The sequence below is a fragment of the Leucoraja erinacea genome, chromosome 3 (genome assembly GCF_028641065.1).
Source record: "Leucoraja erinacea ecotype New England chromosome 3, Leri_hhj_1, whole genome shotgun sequence".
Lineage (NCBI taxonomy): Eukaryota > Metazoa > Chordata > Chondrichthyes > Rajiformes > Rajidae > Leucoraja > Leucoraja erinaceus.
Window position 1 is genome coordinate 15064640 of NC_073379.1, and position 21708 is coordinate 15086347.

At 46.0% G+C, this 21708-nt stretch overlaps 1 protein-coding gene across 2 annotated transcripts in view; it reads right to left on the reverse strand.

Moving 5' to 3' along the window:
- Positions 1 to 1243: 1243 nt before the first annotated feature.
- LOC129695325 (isocitrate dehydrogenase [NADP], mitochondrial-like) overlaps positions 1244 to 21708 on the reverse strand; it is a 60158-nt gene continuing 39693 nt past the window's right edge. For both annotated transcript variants that reach the window (XM_055632169.1, XM_055632168.1), the window contains 6 exons: positions 20531 to 20667; positions 14271 to 14422; positions 6481 to 6593; positions 5423 to 5520; positions 4339 to 4431; positions 1244 to 1702 (listed from right to left, as the gene is read on the reverse strand). In XM_055632169.1, the coding sequence (XP_055488144.1) occupies positions 1618 to 1702; positions 4339 to 4431; positions 5423 to 5520; positions 6481 to 6593; positions 14271 to 14422; positions 20531 to 20667 (678 nt within the window). In that variant the 3' untranslated portion in view covers positions 1244 to 1617. The remainder of the gene's footprint in view (positions 1703 to 4338; positions 4432 to 5422; positions 5521 to 6480; positions 6594 to 14270; positions 14423 to 20530; positions 20668 to 21708) is intronic.

Below are 21708 nucleotides of genomic sequence, written 5' to 3' on the forward strand. Positions count from 1 at the left end.
AAGTAAGACCTGTAACGTGGTGACCAGAAATGTACATAATACCTAATGTGGAGAGACAAGAAACTGTAGCAGCTGGAATTGTGAGCAAAACACATGGTGCTGGAGGAATTCAGCAGGTCAGGCAGCATCTGGAGAGAGAACAAGCAATGAGTTACCTTTGCCCATCTACCAGCACTTGGTCCATAGCCTTTAAGTGCTCGTCTAGATACATATTAAAGACTGAGCAACTCTGCGTTTGCCGCAGTCAGGCAGCGTATGCCAGGCACTCTCCACCTTGTGGTTGAAAATAGTTTTCCTTCTATCCCCACTAAATCTCTTACGCATTGCTCTAGCTCTCTGTTGTGTGGGTTTAGACGTGATGGAAGGAACTGCAGATGCTGGTTTACCCCAAAGATAGACACAAAATGCTGGAGTAAATCAGTGGGACAGGCAGCATCTGTGGAGAGAAGGAATTGGGTGACGTTTCGGGTCGAGGTTTCGATGTCTCTGCTATTTTAATTAAATTTACCTACTAGTGGGCAAGTCTGTGTTCATTATTTTTTTTGTTATATAGGATGCTTCGTACGTCCTCCATGATCTTAGCAATACCTAAAAGGTTCCTCAAATTTAAATGTCACCTATCTATTTTTTTCAGCGATGCTGCCTGACCTGGTAAGTTACTCCAGTATTTTGAATCTTTTGCTTTGTAAACCAGCATCTTCAGTTCCTTGTATCTCCAATCCAGTATCTTCTTTCATAGAAACACAGAAATTAGGTGCAGGAGTAGGCCATTCGGCCCTTCGAGCCTGCACCGCCATTCAATATGATCATGGTTGATCATCCAACTCAGCATCCCGTACCTGCCTTCTCCCCATACCCCCTGATCCCTTTAGCCACAAAGGCCACATCTAACTCCCTCTTAAATATAGCCAATGAACTGGCCTCAACTACCTTCTGTGGCAGAGAATTCCAGAGATTCACCACTCTCTGTGTGAAAAATGTTTTTCTCATCTCAGTCCTAAAAGATTTCCCCCTTATCCTTAAACTGTGACCCCTTGTTCTGGACTTCCCCAACATCGGGAACAATCTTCCTGCATCTAGCCTGTCCAACCCTTTAAGAATTTTGTACGTTTCTATAAGATCCCCCCTCAATCTTCTAAATTCTAGCGAGTACAAGCCGAGTCTATCTAGTAATACAAGTGCACAAGATCTGAATGTAGTCGGGTTTAGGTGGCAGCACAGCAGGACACTTTGGGAAGAAAAGTATAAAACATTGTTCCGTTTAATTTGCAAAATTGTAAATACAGTACAATGTTCAATTGGTAACCAAACAGTTTCAACTGGCACCGAGATTTTATAACATGTTCATATTTGTTTTTGTACAACATGCTCCGACAACGATTCAAAACAACTAGAAGTTCCAGGCAACCCAACGGCACAAAGGACGGAATTATGGGCTGTAATTGTAAATGAATACATTGAATTTAAACATGTTCAGATTAACAAATGCTAGCAATAATAATAAGTCAGTTTACTTCCAACGTTGCAAACCGTACAGGCGGAGTGAAGTCACTCTTCAGCATAGTAACTGCTCCATGGAAAGGATGTTGACGCTTCTTTCATTGTTCTTGGTCAGTTTCAATGACTCAACTTCGTGTCCAAGTTTTCCTTGATGGCATCAAGAAATTCCTCCATGTACACATAATGTTGCCCTGGCTTTATACTAACAATGGAGGAAATTATAATACGTCAGTGGAAACTTTCAGCAACAGCTTTGAAGCTTTAAGGTTTCTTTACAACTCTGGCACAAACAACAACTAGATATTTACCACCAGATCCAGTTGGAGTTGGGACTTGTGTTTAAGAAGGAACTGCAGATACTGGAAAATCGAAGGTGCACAAAAATGCTGGAGAAACTCAGAGGGTGCAGCAGCATTTATGGAGCGAAGGAAATAGGCAACTTTTTGGGCCGAAACCCTTCTTCAGACTGATGGGGGGTGGGGGAGAAGAAAGGAAAAAGGAGGAGGAGGAGCCCGAGGGCTGAGGGATGGGAGGAGACAGCCCGAGGGCTGAGGAAGGGGAGGAGGCAGCAAGGGCTAACAAAATTGGGAGAATTCAACGTTCATGCCCCCAGGATGCAAACTCCCCAAGCGGAATATGAGGTGCTGTTCCTCCAATTTCCGGTGTTGCTCGCTCTGGCCATGGAGGAGACCCAGGACAGAGAGGTCGGAGACGGAGTGGGAGGGGGAGTGATGTTCCATAAGAACAATGGCAGGTGTTCCTTGTGCCAAACGTGAACACTTTGTTGCAGTCTCTTGGTTTAATGGATGGAACCCAACTGATTTTATTCCTCAAAATGAACAAAAACGTACAAATAAAAAACAACTTACTGCTGGATAACTCAGTAGGTCTGACAGCATCTCTGGAGATGGATAGACTTTCTCCCACCCCCCACCTCTTTTCCAGCTTCCCTCCCCTCTCACTATCAGTCCGGAAGGGTCCCAACACAAAACTCTATAGCCTATCCAGGTTTAGTTTATTATAGAGGTACAGCGCTGAAACAGGCCCTTTGGCCCACCGAGTTCGCACCGTCCGGTGATCCCCACACAATAACCTCCCTACACACACAAGGAACAATTTTACATTTATACCAAGCCAATTAACCTACAAACCTGTACATCTTTGGAGTTTGGGAGGAAACCGAAGATCTGAGAAAACCCACATAGGTCACGGGGAGGACATAAAAACTCTGCACAGACAAGCAACTGTGGTCAGGATCGTACCCGGGTCTCTGTAAGGCATCAGCTCTACTGCAACACCAATGTGCTCCATGTTCTCCAGGGATGTTCTCTGACCCACTGAGTTACTCCAGCACTTTGGGTGTTTTTTTTGGAAAGCCAGCAATTTGCAATTTCTTGTGTCTTCAAAAATATACACGTTTGATATGTATTTGTGCATATGGCAAACTGCCTACTGACAAGAGCATAGCTTTTTTCCACCCCTCAAAAAATATTTATTTTGTCTCTCTCCTTTGCTATCAGCTTTAATTTCTGACATTTTAATAATTATCAATGATGTCAAATATTTATAAGAATTCATTTTTCTCTTTGGTATTTTGCATTTGCTGATGTTTACTCAATGGATGTTTCATTTTTCTGCTGACAAAGAAAGTTACAAAATTCAATGTTGTAAATTTCCTGCTGTAGATATAATCCTGGATGCAAAGGTGTTAAAACCATGAAGGGCAAAATCTTGTTATTTTAAAAACTGCTTCGAAGGGGTCACTAACAAAGGCGGTCAGGTTTAAGGTGATTGCCAAAAGAAGCAGAGGCAACATATTTACAAATTTGGCTATGAAAGTGGTTAGATTCTGCAATATATTCCCCAGTGTTGTGGTGAAAACAGATTCAAAAGGGAATCCATCAGATAAAAAAATGAGCGTATTATGCAGAAAGGGCTATGGAATGGGATTAATTGGATTCAACTAAACATTGGCTAAAGTTTATGTTCGCAGTTACTGTTAGGATCTCCATTCACCAGCTTGGCTGTCTGAGGCGGAAAAAAATCTCTTTGCAAATATGGGATCACACTTGAACCCAAGATGACCATTGAAGCACATACCTGCACCATCACTATGGCTGCCCATTTCCACTCCTATTTCATTGTTGAACTGTCCCGTCTCTGCTGAAACACCTTCGCTAGCTCCATATTGGAACCACTCCAACTCATGCTTGGCCAGCCTTACAGCCTGTAGTTTGTTTGCCTCCACTTCTTCCAGACACCACTCCTTACTGTAGATAATATTATTCTGCCCTTCATCCGTTTCTAAAGCCACGTGTTCCCAATACACAGGCAGTTTTATCAAAATGTGTAGTGTGGGAGAAAGAGCTGTATTTTCATTTGGTTGCAACCCTTCTACATACAAGTCAACCCATTGACCATATCTGGCCTGATTTAACACTGCTTGTTGGGCTTCATACCTCAACATTTAACACATTTCCTAACTTCCTGCGAAATAAAACATTCTTTGCATTTTTCCACAATGATTAGTCTTTTTCATGATTCTTTTACTGCTTTAGTCAGTCCTTTGCTCATTTCTATTTTTGTATCCTATTTATGTTTGATTAGTTTCCAGTTTTCTCCACTGGCCAAGTCATTAATGTAGATTGGCAACAATACAGAGTCAACCACTGACCTTGTGGAAGTTCTATCAGTCAGAAATGTACTCTCTTTCCTGTTGCAGACCAGTGTTATCTCATCCAATACCCGATCTCCCTCTGCTTTGTCTATTTAGACATCTTTTAATTTTCTTTGCGGTTTCTGCATTGACTGAATGCAATTCAAAATTGAGCAACTTACTTCTGAAGTCCGTAAATGCAAGCAGCCAAGTCCTTTGTCATGATACCACTCTCCACAGTTTCCACACACACCTGCTCTAGTGTATTAGAAAACCTGGGAGAATGAAATACAGCATAAACATTAGACAGTGCTATCCGGTGTAAAACCGCATTGTTATCCCGTAATGCTCCATGTCACAGAGTGGGAGGAAACTATTTTGCAGACGGCATATACAGATACCACATAAAACCGAAGGAAAATGCAAAATTTAATGTTCATTTTATAGGAGTAGAATTAGGCCATTCGACCCATCAAGTCTACACTGCTATTCAATCATGGCTGATTTATCTTTATGAAGCCGCCTGCCTTCTCCGCATAACCCCGACACCCGTACTAATCAAGAATCTATCCATCTCTGCCTTAAAAATATCCGTTGACTTGGCCTCCACAGCCTTCAGAGGCAATGAATTCCACAGGTTCACCACCCTCTGATTAAAGAAATTCCTCCTCGTCTCCTCTCCAATTGTATGTCCTTTTATTCACGAGGCTATGGCCTCTGGTACTAGACATCATCTCCACATCCACTCTATCCAGGCCTTTCACTATTCAGTTAGTTTCAAAGAGGTTCCCTCTGATCCCTCCAAATTCAAGCTTTTTGCCTTCTTCCACACTGGCGAGTTAATCCCACTCAGTAATTCATCCCAGCCAATTCTCCCGCAAATCCCTTAAAAGCTTCAGATACATAAGCTCATTTGGATACAAATTCACCAGAAGTGCTGCAAATGGGGCCATCATTACTCGTTTTGATCACAAACCCATAATAACAGTTACTCAAATTTTAGTGCAACATAAAATCTTCATAAATAAGGGGATAGCCTTGGTGTAGGTAGCCAAGAATGAATTAGAAAAAGGGTAGAATGTACAAAGAAAATGTCATGGTAGCATTTCATATGGCCTTAAACACAAAATCCAGCCTGAAGTGATTTAATGCTGGATGAAAATTGGAGAGTTTTCTCACTAAAGTTTATTGGCCAAAACATTCAGGTCTCATTCTCCACATTCTCTTTATAAAATGACTCTGTACATCAACACACAAATGACTTACTGCTTAAGCTGATGATTGCTATCCAGCTTTGCTCTGTGTTCCAGCCCTCGAGTCCAGGCAAATATGCTGGCAATTGGATTTGTGCTGGTGGATTTACCCTGGTGTTGAATCGAAACAACTTGAAGTCACAATATGTAGCGTGAAGCAGAGTTAGAATTGAAATATTATCCCAGACTATATCTTGTTCAACCTTACAGAGAAATGTTGAACAAGATAGGTCTTTATTCTTTGGAGCGCAGAAGGTTAAGGGGGGACTTGATAGAGGTCTTTAAAATTATGAGAGGGATATACAGAGTTGACGTGGATAAGCTTTTTCCATTGACAGGAGGGAAGATTCAAACAAGAGGACATGATTTGAAAATTAAGGGACAAAAGTTTAGGGGTAACATGAGGGGGAACTTCTTTACTCAGAGAGTGGTAGCTGTGTGGAATGAGCTTCCAGTGGAAGTGGTGGAGGCAGGTTCGATTTTATCATTTAAAAATAAATTGTATAGGTATATGGACGGGAAAGGAATGGAGGGTTATGGTCTGAGTGCAGGTAGATGGGACTAGGTGAGAATAAGTGTTCGGCACGGACTAGAAGGTCCGAGATGGCCTGTTTCCGTTCTGTAATTGTTATACGGTTATATGTTACTGTGCACCATCCACAAACACATGCCACTCATCTCTCTTTCCTCCCTACATATGATGGGCAATTTCGAGGCCAATTAATCTCCAATCCCAACTGTCTTTCCCAACTGAGGAAACCAGTGCACCCAGAGGAGTCCCATGCGGTCATTGGGAGAACATGCAAACTCTACTCAGACAGCACCCAATGTCAGGATCAAACCCGGATCTCTGGCACAGTAAGGCAGCCGCACCACTAACTTATTATAAATGATAAATACTATAACTCAATTAGAACAAATTCAGCTGTAAGAGTAGATTTAAAAGCATGGAATTCAAAAAAGCAGGAGTTATGGGATGGGATTGCATTAGAGATGTCGCCCTTTTGACCGTGTCTGGTTTCAGCTGTCGAGGAGAATGCATTCTGTGCTGCATTATCTGCTTGCACTGACCTTCTGGTGCTCTCTGTAATGTCGAGTAACTGTTCCATGAGCCGCTTCAGCTTCAATTGTCTTCCCATCTGGACAAATCAGCACTGATGTCATCAGCCCCAGAGAACCAAATCCTGCAGCAAAAACATTGTCGTGACAAGACATCATTGCAGAGAAAATATCATTGCGACATTTGGGGGGGGACACAGTGGTGCAGTGGTAGAGTTGCTGCCCTACAGCGCTAGTAACCCAGGTTCAATCGCGAGTTTTCTCCTGGTGTTCCAATTTCCTACCACACTCCAAAGACATACAGGTTTGTAGGTTTATTGGCTTCTGTAAATTGTGAATTGTCCCTAGTGTGTAGGATAGTGCTAGTGTATGGAGTGATCGCTGGTCGGCGCAAACTCGGTGGGCCGATGGGCCTGTTTCCACATTACATATCTAAAGTAAAGGCCTGTCCCACGAGAATGTGACTGCATGCGGCAAGCGTGACCAAACCGGAAGCAGGGGCCGCGCGGAGGTCAAGTGATCCCCATACAAGTTAACGTGAAGTTCGAGCGAAGGCGTACACCGTCAAGACGCTGTGAACGGCATCGAGACGCTGCGTACGGCGTCGAGGCGGTGCGTACGGCCTCAATGCGGCTGCGGGCCGGCAGGCTGTTGCCATGCGGAACTTTTGGACAGTGTCAGTTTTTCGGAGCCCCGCGCGATGTCGGGACCAGCTCCGCACAACTCCATACGGCTCCGGCGATCGAAGTGGGACCGGCCCCGCGAGGCCGTACGGCTCAAGCGACCATGTTAGGTCGCGCTTGCCGCATGCAGTCGCATGCTCGTGGGACAGGCCCTTAAAGATCAGAGGGCATGAGTCATCAGGTCAAAGTATTTACTCCCGTACTCCCAAGCCAATTCATAATAAATTATTGCCAATATGAAACAATCTCAAGGCAATTTGCATATATGTTTTATAGACATTTGGACAGGTACATGGATAGGATAGGTTTATGGGGAGATGGGCAAACGGGAATGGCTTAGATAAGGTATCTTGGTCACATTTGGGCCAAAAGGCGTGATTTCATGCTGTATGTCTTTATGACTTTGTTAAATACAAACACTAGTTTAAAAAAGTCACCAACTCTTTCCAGAATATCTAAATTCTGGAAAGTTATACCACCCCCACCCTCTGTGCAATTTTATGCTCCTCAAACAATGCGTGTCACCAATGGAGAATGGAAACTGGCCAGTTTGGGCAGTGGAGGGTGTGATTGCAGGTCGATATTAAAATTAGAACATGCTGGAAATACCCAGCAGGTCAGAGAGTAAAGGTGGAGAGAGAAACAGGACTAATGTTTCAGGTCAGTGGCTTTACCCTGTTCTAATGAGAGGTCAAAGGTAAACAGATTTTGCATTGTGATGGAAGATTAGGGGTGGGGAGGAGATGAGACCGAGAGAATGAAAGGAAAGATCTGTGATTGTATGGAATCAAGGGCATATTGAATGGACACAAGTGATGGCAGTGCGACCTGAATGGGCATTGGCACACTTGGTTTGGATTTTGTCGTCTTTAGAGATACAGCACAGAAGCAGGCCCTTAAGCTCCGACCAGTAATCCCCGTACACTAGCACTATCCTACATCTGGGATAATTTACAATTTTGCCGAAGCCAATTAACCTAGAAACCTGCACGTCTTTGAATGTGGGAGGAAGCTGGAACGCCTGGAGAGAACCCATGCAGTCACAGGGAGAACGTACAAACTCTGTACAGACAACATCCATATTCAAGATTGAATCCGGGTCCCTGGCGCTGTAAGGCAGCAACTCTACCGTTGTCGCAGCAGTAGAGTTGCTGCCTTACAGCTCCAGAGACCGGGAATCCAGTCCAACAAAGTGTCCCTTTACCTCCCCCTCGACTCTATCCAAGGACCCAAACAGTCTTTCCAACTTGGCGCCACAGTGCCTCGGTTGAACTTTGTTGGGACTGAGTAAGAGATCAAAGACAAAGGTCAGAGTGGCAATAGAATGAAGAATTAAAATGACAAGAAAGCCACAATCAACTTGCGACTGAAGAGGGCCTGTTTTCATGCCGTATGACGATGATTCCATCTGCTCTTTCAAGTGCTAATCAGACCTGCTCTGCATTTCCATCTGATTGTTATTTCATGTTTTTAAATCATGATTCTGGAGTGCCCAAACGTATCCATTGCAGAAACATGTGGTTTACCATCCCAATGTTCATTCATAATTAACCATTACTGCTGGGACAACGGTTTACTTGGACGGAAGAGATGATGGCCAAGATGGCAATTGCTGCTGCAAGAAGCAATGAGCAAGTGACAACTAACGCAGGAATCAGCAAGACTGGAGAAATGGCAGCTAATATCAGCACCAATAGAGCAGTTGGTGCTGATATTAGAAATAAACAGATGACTACATGAAGCAAATCCATTCTGAAAATCAAGCAGGACCGAAGCTGAAGGGAGGAATGTGCACACATTCTCGCTGTCCGAGCACGATGTGAGGAGGGCTCTGACACAGGTAAACACGAGGAAAGCTGCAGGCCTACATTGGCATCTCGGGGAGAGTATTCAAGTCCTGTGTTACGCAGCTAGCTCCGGTGCTCACTACAATATTCAACCTCTCCCTGGCCAAGTCCGCAGTCCCTGCCTGCTTCAAAAAATCCATCATTGTACCAGTACCAAAAAATGCCTCCCCAGCCTGTCTGAATGACTACCGTCCGGTGGCCCTTACCTCGGTAGTCATGAAATGCTTTGAGAGGCTGGTGAAGAAACACATCTGCGCCTTCCTCCCTCGCAACATGGACCCGTTACAGTTCGCATACTGTCCGAACAGATCCACGGACGATGCGGTCTCCCAGGTTTTGCACACCGCTCTCTCTCATCTTGACAGCCAGAAGGTACTCAAAAAAACGAAGGAGCTGATCGTGGACTTTAGGAGGGCACATCATCCGAGGACATTCACACCATTGAGGATAAATGGGGATACTGTGGATAGGGTGAGCTGTTTTAAATATCTGGGAGTCCACATCTCTGAGGATATGACATGGACATCACACGCCGCAGCACTCGTGAGTAAGGCAAGGCAGCGCCTTTACCACCTTAGGCAATTGAGGAAATTCAGAGTGTCTCCAAGGATCCTTCAGTTCTTCTACTCAGCGGCTGTGGAAAGCATCTTGTCTGGAAATATTACCATCTGGTTTGGGAATTGCTCTGCCCAGGACAAGAAGGCACTATGGGAACTTCACTCGCCCACATGCAGGAACTATACATCAGGAGGTGCAACTCCAGAGCCAATAAAATCATGGGAGACCCCTTCCACCCCTGCAACGGACTGTTCCAGCTGCTACGGTCAGGCAAACGCCTCCGTTGTCATGCTGTGAGAACGGAAAGGTTGAGAAGGAGTTTCTTCCCAGAGACCATTCGACTGTAAACTCCTATCTCAACAGGGACTAACTTTACTGAACGTTTTTCCTTCCGCCCACAATATTTAGTATGTAAAAGAATATGTGATTGTGTTTATAGTTTGTTTGGTTGTTTGTTTGTTTGTTTGTCTTTTTGCACAAAGTCCGCGAGCATTGCCACTTTTCATTTCACTGCACATCTCGTATGTGTATGTGACGAATAAACTTGACTTGACTTGACATGACATTTTCCTATGTCGAATTGTGTCATCAATTCCCTCAAGTACAGGAAATAAAGCTGAATGGAATAAGTGGGCATGTGTTCCACACCAAGGCATCGGAGATGTCCTCATTCTTCAGGGAACGGGGGTTCCCTTCTTCTACTATAGATGAAACTCTCACCAGGGTCTCTTCTATACCCTGTGATTCTGCTCTCACTCCCCATCCCCCTCCACTCGTAACAAGGGCAGAGTCCCCCTTGTCCTCACCTTCCACCCTACCAGCCGTCACATACAACAAATAATCCTCCGACATTTTCCCCACCTCCACCGTGATCCTACCACTTGCCACATCTTCCCATCACCTCCCGTCTGCTTTCCGCAGAGACCGCTCCCTCCGTAACTCCCTGGTCAATTTGTCTCTTCCCACCCCCTCTACTGGCACATTCCCTTGCAACTGCAGGAAACGCTACACGTGTCGCTTTACCTCTTCCCCCCCCCCCCCAGACTCCATTCAAGGACCCAAGCAGTCTTTCCAGGCGAGGCAGAGGTTCACCTGCACCTCCTCCAACCTCATCTATTGCATCCGCTGCTCTAGGTGTCAGTTGCTCTACATCGGTGAGACAAAGCGTAGGCTTGGCGATCGCTTCGCCCAACACCTCCGCTCGGTTCGCAATAACCAACCTGATCTCCCGGTGGCTCAGCACTTCATCTCCCCCTCCCATTCCCAATCCGACCTCTCTGTCCTGGGCCTCCTCCATGGCCAGAGTGAGGACCACCGTAAATTGGAGAAGCAGCACCTCATATTTCGCTTGGGCATTTTGCACCCCAGCGATATGAACATTGACTTCTCTAATTTCAGGTAGTCTTTACTTTTCCTCCCGTTCTCAACTGTCCCTCAGCCGACTGGCTCCACTTCCTATCTTCTTCACGCCCCCCCCCCCCCCCCCCCCCCCCCCCCCTCACATCAGTCTGAATAAGGGTCTCGACCCGAAATGTTGCCTATTTCCTTCACTCCATTGATGCTGCCTCATCTGCTGAGTTTCTCCAGCATTTTTGTCTACCTTCAATTTTCCAGCATCTGCAGTTCCTTCTTAAACAGGTTTGGAGGTTAATTGGCTTCAGTAAAAATTATGAATTGTCCCTAGTGTGTAGGATAGTGTAGTGTATGAGGTTTGTTGGTCGGCACGGACTCTTTGGGCCAAAGGGCCTGTTTCCATGCTGTATATCTAAACTAAACAATAAAAATGAGTATAGTGTAGGACACTCCCCTTAACCCCATGACATCACCTGTCAGCCCTCGTAACCACTGACGTGGGCTCAACCGCAAGTGGTCTGACTATCAGCTGACGCCACAATAGACACAAAAAACTGGAGTAACTTAACAGACAGGCAGCATCTCTGGAGAGAAGGAATAGGTGACATCTCAGGTCGAGACCCTTCTTCAGCCTGGTTAGGGATAAGGGAAACGAGAGATATAGATGGTGATATGGATAGATAAAGAACAATTAATGAAAGATTTGCAAAAAAGGCCATTGTAAGCTGTTTGTAGGGTGAAAACGAGAAGCTAGTGTGACTTGGGTAGGGGAGGGATGGAGAGAGGGATTGCCGGGGCTACCTGAAGTGAGATAAATCAATATTCATACCACAGGGCTGCAAGCTGCCCAAGCGAAATATCAGATGCCGTTCCTCCAATTTGCGTTTAGCCTCACTGACCATGGAGGAGACCGAGGACAGAAAGGTCTGTGTTGGAAAGGGAAGGAGAATTAAAATGTCCAGCAACCGGGAGATCAAGTTGGTTCACACGGGCTGAGTGAAGCTGTTCCGCGAAATGATCACCTTGTACGTGGTATCGCCCATGTGTAAGAGTCCACATCTTGAACAACAGATACAGTAGATGAGGTTGGAGGAGGTGCAAGTGAACCTCAGCCTAACCTGAAAGGACTGTCGGGGTCCCTGGACAGAGTCGAGGGAGGAGGTATAGCGACAGGTGTTGCATCTTCTGCGGTTTCAGGGGAAGGTGCCTGGGGAGAGGATGGTTTGGGTGGGAAGGGATGAGTTAACCAGGAAATTGCGAGGGGAACGGTCTCTGCAGAAGGCGGAAAGCTGTGGAGATGGGAAGATGTGGATAGTGGTGGGATCCTAGTGGCGGAATCTTTGGAGGATTATGTGTTGTATGCGACGGCTGAAGGGGTGGAAGGAGATGGCGCCTGCCTGTGGCAACATTTTGCCGAGCAGAGAATCAATTATAGTTTCACACAACTCTCCTGGATCAGAGAAACGGCAGAAATCAGCGCCGTAACGTACAAGCTGCTAGTGCACTTGAAGGCACTAGCAATATCGCAATCTCCCGCAGCTGTGGGAGCCCCCGACTGTAAGCAATCCCTCGATCACTGGAGAACACCCCACCCAACTGAGGATCACAGGTACTGTACCTGGAAACACCGGGGGAGATCTTGGGAGCCGATGGGCAGGATCTCCCAGGAGCGCTGGAGCTGCCAACTGCAAGGGAATCAGTGTATGGCCAGTGCATGCCAGTGCAGGCTCACAGAAAGAGAAGGTACAGCAAGTACAGTACCTGGAAACTACAGGGACGCCTCCATTATGTCCGGAAACGTGGCCGACGGGCAGGACTTCAGGTCAGACTGAAGCGCTGGGGACTTCGGCCCCCTCTCCCTACTATCTTACTGGCCAATGTACAGTCCCTTGAAAACAAAGTGGAGGACTTAAGGGCAAGGCTGCTTTATCAAAGGAAGCTGAGGGAATGCTCTGTGTTCTGGTTCACAGAGACATGGCTCACCCCCAGCTCCCCAGACTCAGCAGTCCAGCCTGAAGGTTTCTCCATCCATCACACAGACCGTACACTGGCATCTGGGAAAGGGAGAGGAGGGGGCATCTGCCTCATGGTCAACTCTGCATGGTGTTCAGACGTGGCAGTCCTATCCAACTCCTGCTCTCCACACCTCAAACATCTGGCGGTGAAGTGCCGTCCCTTCTACCTACCGAGGGAATTCAACTCCATGATCCTGACCGCGGTCTACATCCTACCCCAGGCAGACGTTCGTCTGGCACTGGGGGAGCTGCACACCGTGGTCAACAAGCACCAGACGGCTTACACCGAGGCATTTAGCCGGGGACTTCAACCAAGCCGACCTGAAGAAATCTCTCTCTAACTTCCACCAACATGTCTCCTGCAGCACCAGAGGACCAAACACCCTCGACCACTGCTACACCACCATCAAGGATGCCTATCGCTCTATCGCTACAATATTGTCCATTGTCTATCCCTCACCCTCACTTTGGTAACTCTGACCATACCGTGGTGCTGCTTCTTCCTGCCAACAGGCAGCAATTGAAGAGCGCACCCCCAGAGGTGAGGACTGTACAAAGCTGGTCGGGGGAGGCAGAGGGACAACTCCAGGAAAGGGTCAAAATCTTCAAATTCCTGGGCGTGCATATTTCTGAAGATCTTTCCTGGTCCCAGCACACTGATGTAATTATAAAGAAGGCGCATTAGCGCCTCTACTTCCTGAGAAGATTAAGGAGAGTCGGTTTGTCAAGGAGGACTCTCTCGAACTTCTACAGGTGCACAGTAGAGAGCATCCTGATTGGCTGCATCCTGGTCTGCTATCGTTCAGGAACTTGAACGTCCAGGAGCGGAAAAGACTGCAGAAAATTGTGACCACAGCCCAGTCCATCATCGGCTCTGACCTCCCCACCATCGAAGGGATCGATCGCAGTCGCTGCCTCAAAAACTCATCTCACCGTTGCCATCGGGAAGAAGGTACAGGAGCCTGAAATCTGTAACATCCAGGTTCAAGAACAGCTTTTTCCCCACAGACATCAGGCTATTAAACACAACATCAAATAAGCTCTGAACAATAACAGTCTATTATTATTATTACTGCACTATATCTGTTTATTTATTGTGTATATATGGTCTATAGACACACTGAACATTTATCTTCCGTTTTGTGCTATCTTTACATATTCTGTCGTGCTGCAGCAAGTAAGAATTTCATTGTCCTATCTGGAACACATGACAATAAAACTCTCTGGTCTCTTGTCTTGGAAGGCAAGGACTAGGGGGACTCTGTCTCTGTTGCAAAAATGTGGCTAGTGGTGGGATCCCGTTGGACATTAAAATGAGTATAATGATGAACATCATTGATAATTACCTTGTGCCAGGATGTCAGACTGAACATCTCCGTCATAGTTCTTACAAGCCCAGACGAAACCTCCCGAGGACTTCAGCATCTGTGCCACCATATCATCGATCAACCGGTGCTCATACCAGATGCCCATCTTATCAAATGTTGCTTTGTAATTTCTGTTAGAGTAAAAACAAAAATCAAAACTCCAATTAAAAGTCTAGCTGATCCACAATTGAATATAATGTAGTTATAATTAAATAATTTACACTTTAGATGCCTAAACTCAGTTTAATGCAACATTAGGAGCCAATATTGAGGTGTATTCTGGTTTTCACCAACTCACAATGAGTCTGAAGAAGAGTCCCGACCCAAAATATCACCCATCTACATTCTCCAGGGATGCTACTCGACTCGGAGTTACTCTTGGCAAGATTATCCAAGATTCTCAAAACCATGGGAGCTTCCTGCACAACATGAATCGTAAGAGCACGTCAGTATTGAGATCTTTTGGATTTATACCTCAGGATCCCTTTCCAAGCTATCCGTAGCTAAAAGCACACTTACATTTGGCGTTGGGTGGCATGTAATATTTTTGCATTGACTATATTTTCACACATGGTTGAATAGCACGACCCCTGCTGGAGACAACCTGTCTGCACAATAAGATGCTCAATGTTTAACACATGGGCCTCAGGCCTGCTTTGCCATTCAGCAAGATCATATGACACTGGACAATCACCACTTGCCTGTCTGTCCCCAATAACCCACACTTACTCAAGGACCCAAAACAAAATCTGCCTTGGCCTGTAATACGTATAATGATTTTGTCTCCCCAACTCTCTAGATCAGAGAATTCCAAAGATTTGTGATCGGCATGGTAGAACTTCCTCCTCTATCTTAATGGATGACTGCTTTTTCAGACACAATTCCCCTCTATGGGAAGAAACATCCTACCCGCATGCACGGTGCAAGCCTAACGCTCCAAGCTTTAGGCATTTGCTATCAACAACTAAGCTGTCTAATGGCCCTGTCCCACTGTACGAGTTCATTCAAGTGCTCTCCCGAGTTAAAAAAAAAAAAATCTAACTCATGGTAAGCATGTAGAATGAGCGTAGAGGGTACGTCAGAGTTCGGGGATGTCTCTTAGCAGCTCGTAACGCTAACGGCAGGTACTCGGGAAACGCGGTAAGCTCGGGAAGACTCGTGAAGATTTTTCAACATGTTGAAAAATGTCCACGAGAGCCCCGAGTACCGACGAGCGGCCATTACCGTAAATCTCCAAGTTCAAATCAGGGCAAACTCGGGAGAACTCTTTGAATGAACTCATACAGTGGGACAGGGCTTTTACACTTCCCTTTGCAAAAACAAGGAATTGCAGATGCTGGATTACATAAAAGGACACGAAGCACTCAGTGGGTCAGGCAACATTTCTAGAGAACGTGGATAGACAATGTTTTGGGTCGAGTCCCATCTTCAGAGTGACGAAGGGTTCTGACCCAAAACGTCACCAGCCCATGTTCTCCAAAGATGCTGCCAGACCTGCTGAATTACTCCAGTACTTTGTGTACTAAAACTTCCATTTGTTTTTGTCAAGTTAGTGAGATGGTTATAAGTTCACAAATTATAGGGGAAGAATTAGGCCATTCAGCCCATCAAGTCTATGCCATTATGGCCGATCTATGTTTCTCGCTCAGCCCCATTCTCCTGCCTTCTCCCCATAACCTCTGACACCAGTCGTTAGTTAGGAGATATACATTTAGCTAAGTTACAATCTCTTATGCTGAAGATATTTTAATAGCTTGCCGCTACCATTTCACAAGCACGGGTTTTCCACCTCCAACTCGCTCAGCAGTCAGAAATTAAGCAAAATAACAAGGGTAAGGGTCTAAAAAGGAATATAGCCTTTGCAAAGGAAGATCCCCAAGGCAAGACCCAAGAAATGCCAACTCAATCAATAATCAGAATATAGAGAATTCAGTTTGTTTTAAATCAATGAAAATGCAGAAAGTTCAAGGAAGAAGTTTATTAATAGTCCCTTGCAAATCTTTCTCAGCAGTCCTGCTGATAACCTCCCCATAACAAGTGTCATCTGCAACATTTAGTAAAGCAGAGTTTTAATGGACGAGTTACTTACATAGCAAAGCAAGACTAAATTAGTTTAAGGTAGACACAAAAAGCTGGAGTAACTCAGCGGGACAGGCAGCATCTCCAGAGAGAAGGAACTTCTTCAGACTGGAGAAGGGTCTCGACCCGAAACTTAACCCATTCCTTCTCTCCAGAGATGCTGCTTGTACCGCTGACTTACTCCAGCTTTTTGTGTCTACCTTAAACTTATCATTCACGTTGATTCAATGTACGGTTTAAACCAGCATCTGCAGTTCCTTCCTACACGGAAAGGCTCTACATGATTGCAATCAAGCCATCCACTGTGTACAGATACAAGTAGAGTTGAAAATTATAGAGGGTTTAAATAGTAGCACATAGGCAGAAACTTAACCACTGGCAGCTGTAACCCAAGGATTCAAATCTAAAAGTTTTGGCAAATAAATGTGGTTACAAATTAGAATTTGAGTACAAATAGTTTTAAATACTAAACTGTAACATTACGCAATTATTCCAAAAACACACATTGGTAAATTTAGTCAGAAAAAAAATCAATTCATTCCTTTTGGTTTCTGTAAACATACTTATCAATTTCAATAATGCTGTATAACTATCAATTTCTAGATAGCAGAGGGTGTGGACTCAGGATCTTCGGTGGACCAACCAACCTCCCTTCGGTTGACTCCATTTATACCTCATGCTGCCTCGGCAAGGCCACCAGCATAATCAAGGATAGGTTGCACACTAGCCACTCCCTCTTCTCCCCTCTCCCATCAGGTAAAAGATATAGAAGTGTGAAAATGACACCTCCAGATTCAGGGACAGTTTCTTCCCAGCTGTTATCAGGAAACTGAATCATCCTACCACAACCAGGGAGCAGTCCTGAACTACTTTCTACCTCATTGGTGACCCTCATACTACCTTTGATCAGACTTTGCTGGCTTTACCTTGCACTAAACGTTATTCCCTTTTCATGTATCTATACACTGTGGACGGCTCGATTGTAATCATGTATTGTCTTTCCGCTGTCTGGCTAGCATGCAACAAAAGCTTTGCACTGTACCATGGTACATGCCACAATAATCTAAACTGAACTGAAAGCAGTGTAGGTTGATTGCTCAAATAGGTCATGTAGATGGCAGACACTGCAAAGAAACAGCTGGTGGCAACACGATTAATATTAAAGCCCAAACTTTTGAGATAAATTAGATTGATGGCAGGAAAATTAGTCCAAAGAGAAATAACGAACAAATGCAAATATAGTTCCAGAGAATTACAGGGGTAAAATCTTACAGTGATGCAATGGGGGTTTGATGGGGGAGGGGTGAGGGGAGGGGTTGGTTAGGAGAAGGGAGGTTAATGAAGCAGGATAGGTGTCAGGGGATGAAGGAAAAAATAAAGTTGATCTGTAAATCTTTCTCTCTCAGTCTGAGTAAATAGCTTTTCCTCATGATTCCCATCTTGTGAAGCAAATACCAAAACTGCTGCAAATTAAAAAAAAATTAATCATGAGTAATGTGGGATTGGTCTAGGCATGTTGTTATTTCTAATGCAACTTGAGAGTAATCTCCAATGCCATATTAGTGACGAAGATATCAAAGCAAGCTTACTATTTTTGCAAGGTTACACAAAAAAGCTGGAGAAACTCAGCGGGTGCAGCAGCATCTATGGAGCGAAGGAAATAGGCAACGTTTCGGGCCGAAACCCTTCTTCAGACTGATCGGGGACGGGGGTGGGCGGGGACAAGAAAGGGAAAAGGAGGAGGAGCCCGAAGGCTGGGGGATGGGAGGAGACAGCAGGGGGGCTGAGGAGGGGGAGGAGACAGCAAGGACTAACAAAATTGGGAGAATTCGATGTTCATGCCCCCGGGATGCAGACTCCCCAAACGGAATATGAGGTGCTGTTCCTCCAATTTCCGGTGCTGCTCGCTGTGGCCATGGAGGAGACCCAGGACAGAGAGGTCGGAGACGGAGTGGGAGGGGGAGTTGAAGTGCTGAGCCACCGGGAGGTCAGCTTGGTTATTGCGGACCGAGCGGAGGTGTTCGGCGAAACGATCGCCCAACCTCCGCTTGGTCTCACCGATATAGATCTGCTGACATCTAGAGCAGCGGACGCAATAGATGAGGTTGGAAGAGATGCAGGTAAACCTCTGTCGAACAATCTGTATGTATTGAACAAGGATTGCTCGACGTAACCTACAAATAGGCAGGCATAGCTGGGGCCCATGCGTGTGCCCATAGCTACGCCTTGTATTTGGAGGAAATGGGAGGAGTCGAACGTGAAGTTATTGATTAAGAAATAACTTCACGTTCGACTCCTCCCATTTCCTCCAAATACAAGGCGTAGCTATGGGCACACGCATGGGCCCCAGCTATGCCTGCCTATTTGTAGGTTACGTCGAGCAATCCTTGTTCAATACATACCAGGGCCCCATCCCCGACCTCTACCTCCGTTACATCGACGACTGCTTTGGTGCCACCTCCTGCACCCGCACACAACTGACTGACTTCATCCACTTCACCACTAACTTCCATCCGGCACTGAAATACACCTGGACCATTTCCGACACTTCCCTACCATTCCTTGACCTCACTATCTCCATTGCAGGTGATAGACTTCTGACCGACATACACTACAAACCCACTGACTCCCATGGCTATCTGGACTACACTTCTTCCCACCCTGCTTCCTGTAAGGACTCCATCCCCTACTCCCAATTCCTCCGTCTACGCCGCATCTGCTCCACGGATGAGGCGTTCCACACCAGGACATCTGAAATGTCCTCATTATTCAGGGAACGGGGGTTCCCCTCCTCCACCATAAATGAGGCTCGCACCAGGGTCTCTTCCATACCCCGCAACACTGCTCTCTCTCCCCATCCCCCCACTCGCAACAAGGGCCGAGTCCCCCTAGTCCTCACCTTTCACCCCACCAGCCATCACATACAAAAAGTAATCCTCTGTCAGTTTCGCCACCTCCATCGTGACCCCACCACTCGCCACATCTTCCCATCTCCCCCCATATCTGCCTTCCGCAAAGACCGCTCCCTCCATAACTCCCTTGTCAATTCTTCCCTTCCCTCTCGTACCACCCCCTCCCCGGGCACTTTCCCTTGCAACCGCAAGAGATGCAACACTTGTCCCTTTACCTCCCCCCTCGACTCCGTCCTCGACCCAAGCAATCGTTCCAGGTGCGACAGAGGTTTACCTGCATCTCTTCCAACCTCATCTATTGCGTCCGCTGCTCTAGATGTCAGCAGATCTATATCAGTGAGACCAAGCGGAGGTTGGGCGATCGTTTCGCCGAACACCTCCGCTCGGTCCGCAATAACCAAGCTGACCTCCCGGTGGCTCAGCACTTCAACTCCCCCTCCCACTCCGTCTCCGACCTCTCTGTCCTGGGTCTCCTCCATGGCCACAGCGAGCAGCACCGGAAATTGGAGGAACAGCACCTCATATTCCGTTTGGGGAGTCTGCATCCCGGGGGCATGAACATCGAATTCTCCCAATTTTGTTAGTCCTTGCTGTCTCCTCCCCCTCCTCAGCCCCCCTGCTGTCTCCTCCCATCCCCCAGCCTTCGGGCTCCTCCTCCTTTTCCCTTTCTTGTCCCCGCCCACCCCCGTCCCCGATCAGTCTGAAGAAGGGTTTCGGTCCGAAACGTTGCCTATTTCCTTCGCTCCATAGATGCTGCTGCACCCGCTGAGTTTCTCCAGCTTTTTTGTGTAACCTTCGATTCTCCAGCATCTGCAGTTCCCTCTTAAATACTATTTTTGCAACCTTTGTTATAAATCTATAGTCCAATAGCGTAGAAACAGGCCCTTCGGCCCAACTTGCCACACCAACCAACATGTCCCATTGACGCTAGCCCCCCCTGCCTGCATTTGGCCCATATCCATCTAAACTGTCATAAGGTCATAAGTGATAGGAGCAGAATTAGGCCATTCGGCCCATCGAGTCTGCTCAGCCATTCAATCATGGTTGATCAATCTCTCCCTCCGAACCCCATTCTCCTGCCTTCTCCCTACAAACCTTGACACCCGTACTAATCAAGAATCTATCTGTCCTATCCAATATGAAAGGATAAAGCATATTAAATTTCAATTAAACTCATATTTCTCAGCATCACTTCACAAGATTGAAGCAGAAAAATATATTTCCAATATATTTTCAAGGAAAACTTACGCTTCAAAAATATCCTGGAATATGTCCTTAAATCTTCCATCATAGGCCTTCATAATGGTGTTCTTGGTACTCATATAAAGAGGCCATTTCTTGGACAAGGCATACTGGAAACAGCTGTGTGCAAATCCTGTAATAGACTAGATATAAAAAAGTGAAAGGACTATTCAATTCAACCTGAAACGTCACCCATTCCTTCTCTCCAGAGATGCTGCAGGTCCCGCTGAGTTACTCCAGCATTGTGTGTCCATCTATGGGGAAAGTGTGGAGAGAGTGTCCCGCTTTAAGTTTCTGGGCACTCACATTTCAGAGGACCTCACATGGTCCACCAACACCGCTGCGCTGGTCAAGAAGGCACAGCAACGACTGTTCTTCCTGAGGACATTAAAAAAGACTGGTCTGCCCCAACAGCTGCTGACAACCTTCTACCGCTGCACCACAGAGAGCATATTAACATATGGCATCTCTGTGTGGTATCTCAGCTGCACGGAGGCGGAGAGGAGAGCTCTTCAGCGTGTCGCACACAGAGCGCAGAGGATTATTGGGGCACAGCTACCAGCCTTGGAGGGCATCTACCACACACGGTGCCTCAGGAAGGCTGTCAGCATCCATAAAGACTCCTCACATCCTTGTAATGGACTGTTCGAACTACTTCCCTCCGGAAGAACCTCCAGACTCAGAAACAGCTTCATTCCCACAGCTATAGCGGCCCTGAGCCGGCCCTGCTGAGTGCCCCCGACCACCCCCTGCACTGTCTCCCTCAGATGTTCACGTCGCACCGTTTATTTACTTATTTTATTTTTTTGACATTGGTTGGAAGCTGCATACTAAATCTCGTTGCACTAATGTGCAATGACAATAAAAGGATATTATTATTATTATTATTATTTGATTTAAACCAGCATCTGCAGTTCCTTCATTCATATTATTCAATTGTGTGATGCACACACGAGTTGTCATGTTATAGTTGTAAGAACATTATTAGACCACACTTGGAGTATTGTGCACAGCTATTATTAATCGTGCTAACTTTCAGAAGTTAGGATGCTAAAAGGATTCACAAGAATCTTGCCTGGACGAGAGGCTTGAATTATAAGGAAAGTTTGGAAAGGCTGGCATTGTATTCTCTGGAGTGATGGAGGTCGAGGGCTGATGATAGAGGTTTATTTATCAGGGTCATA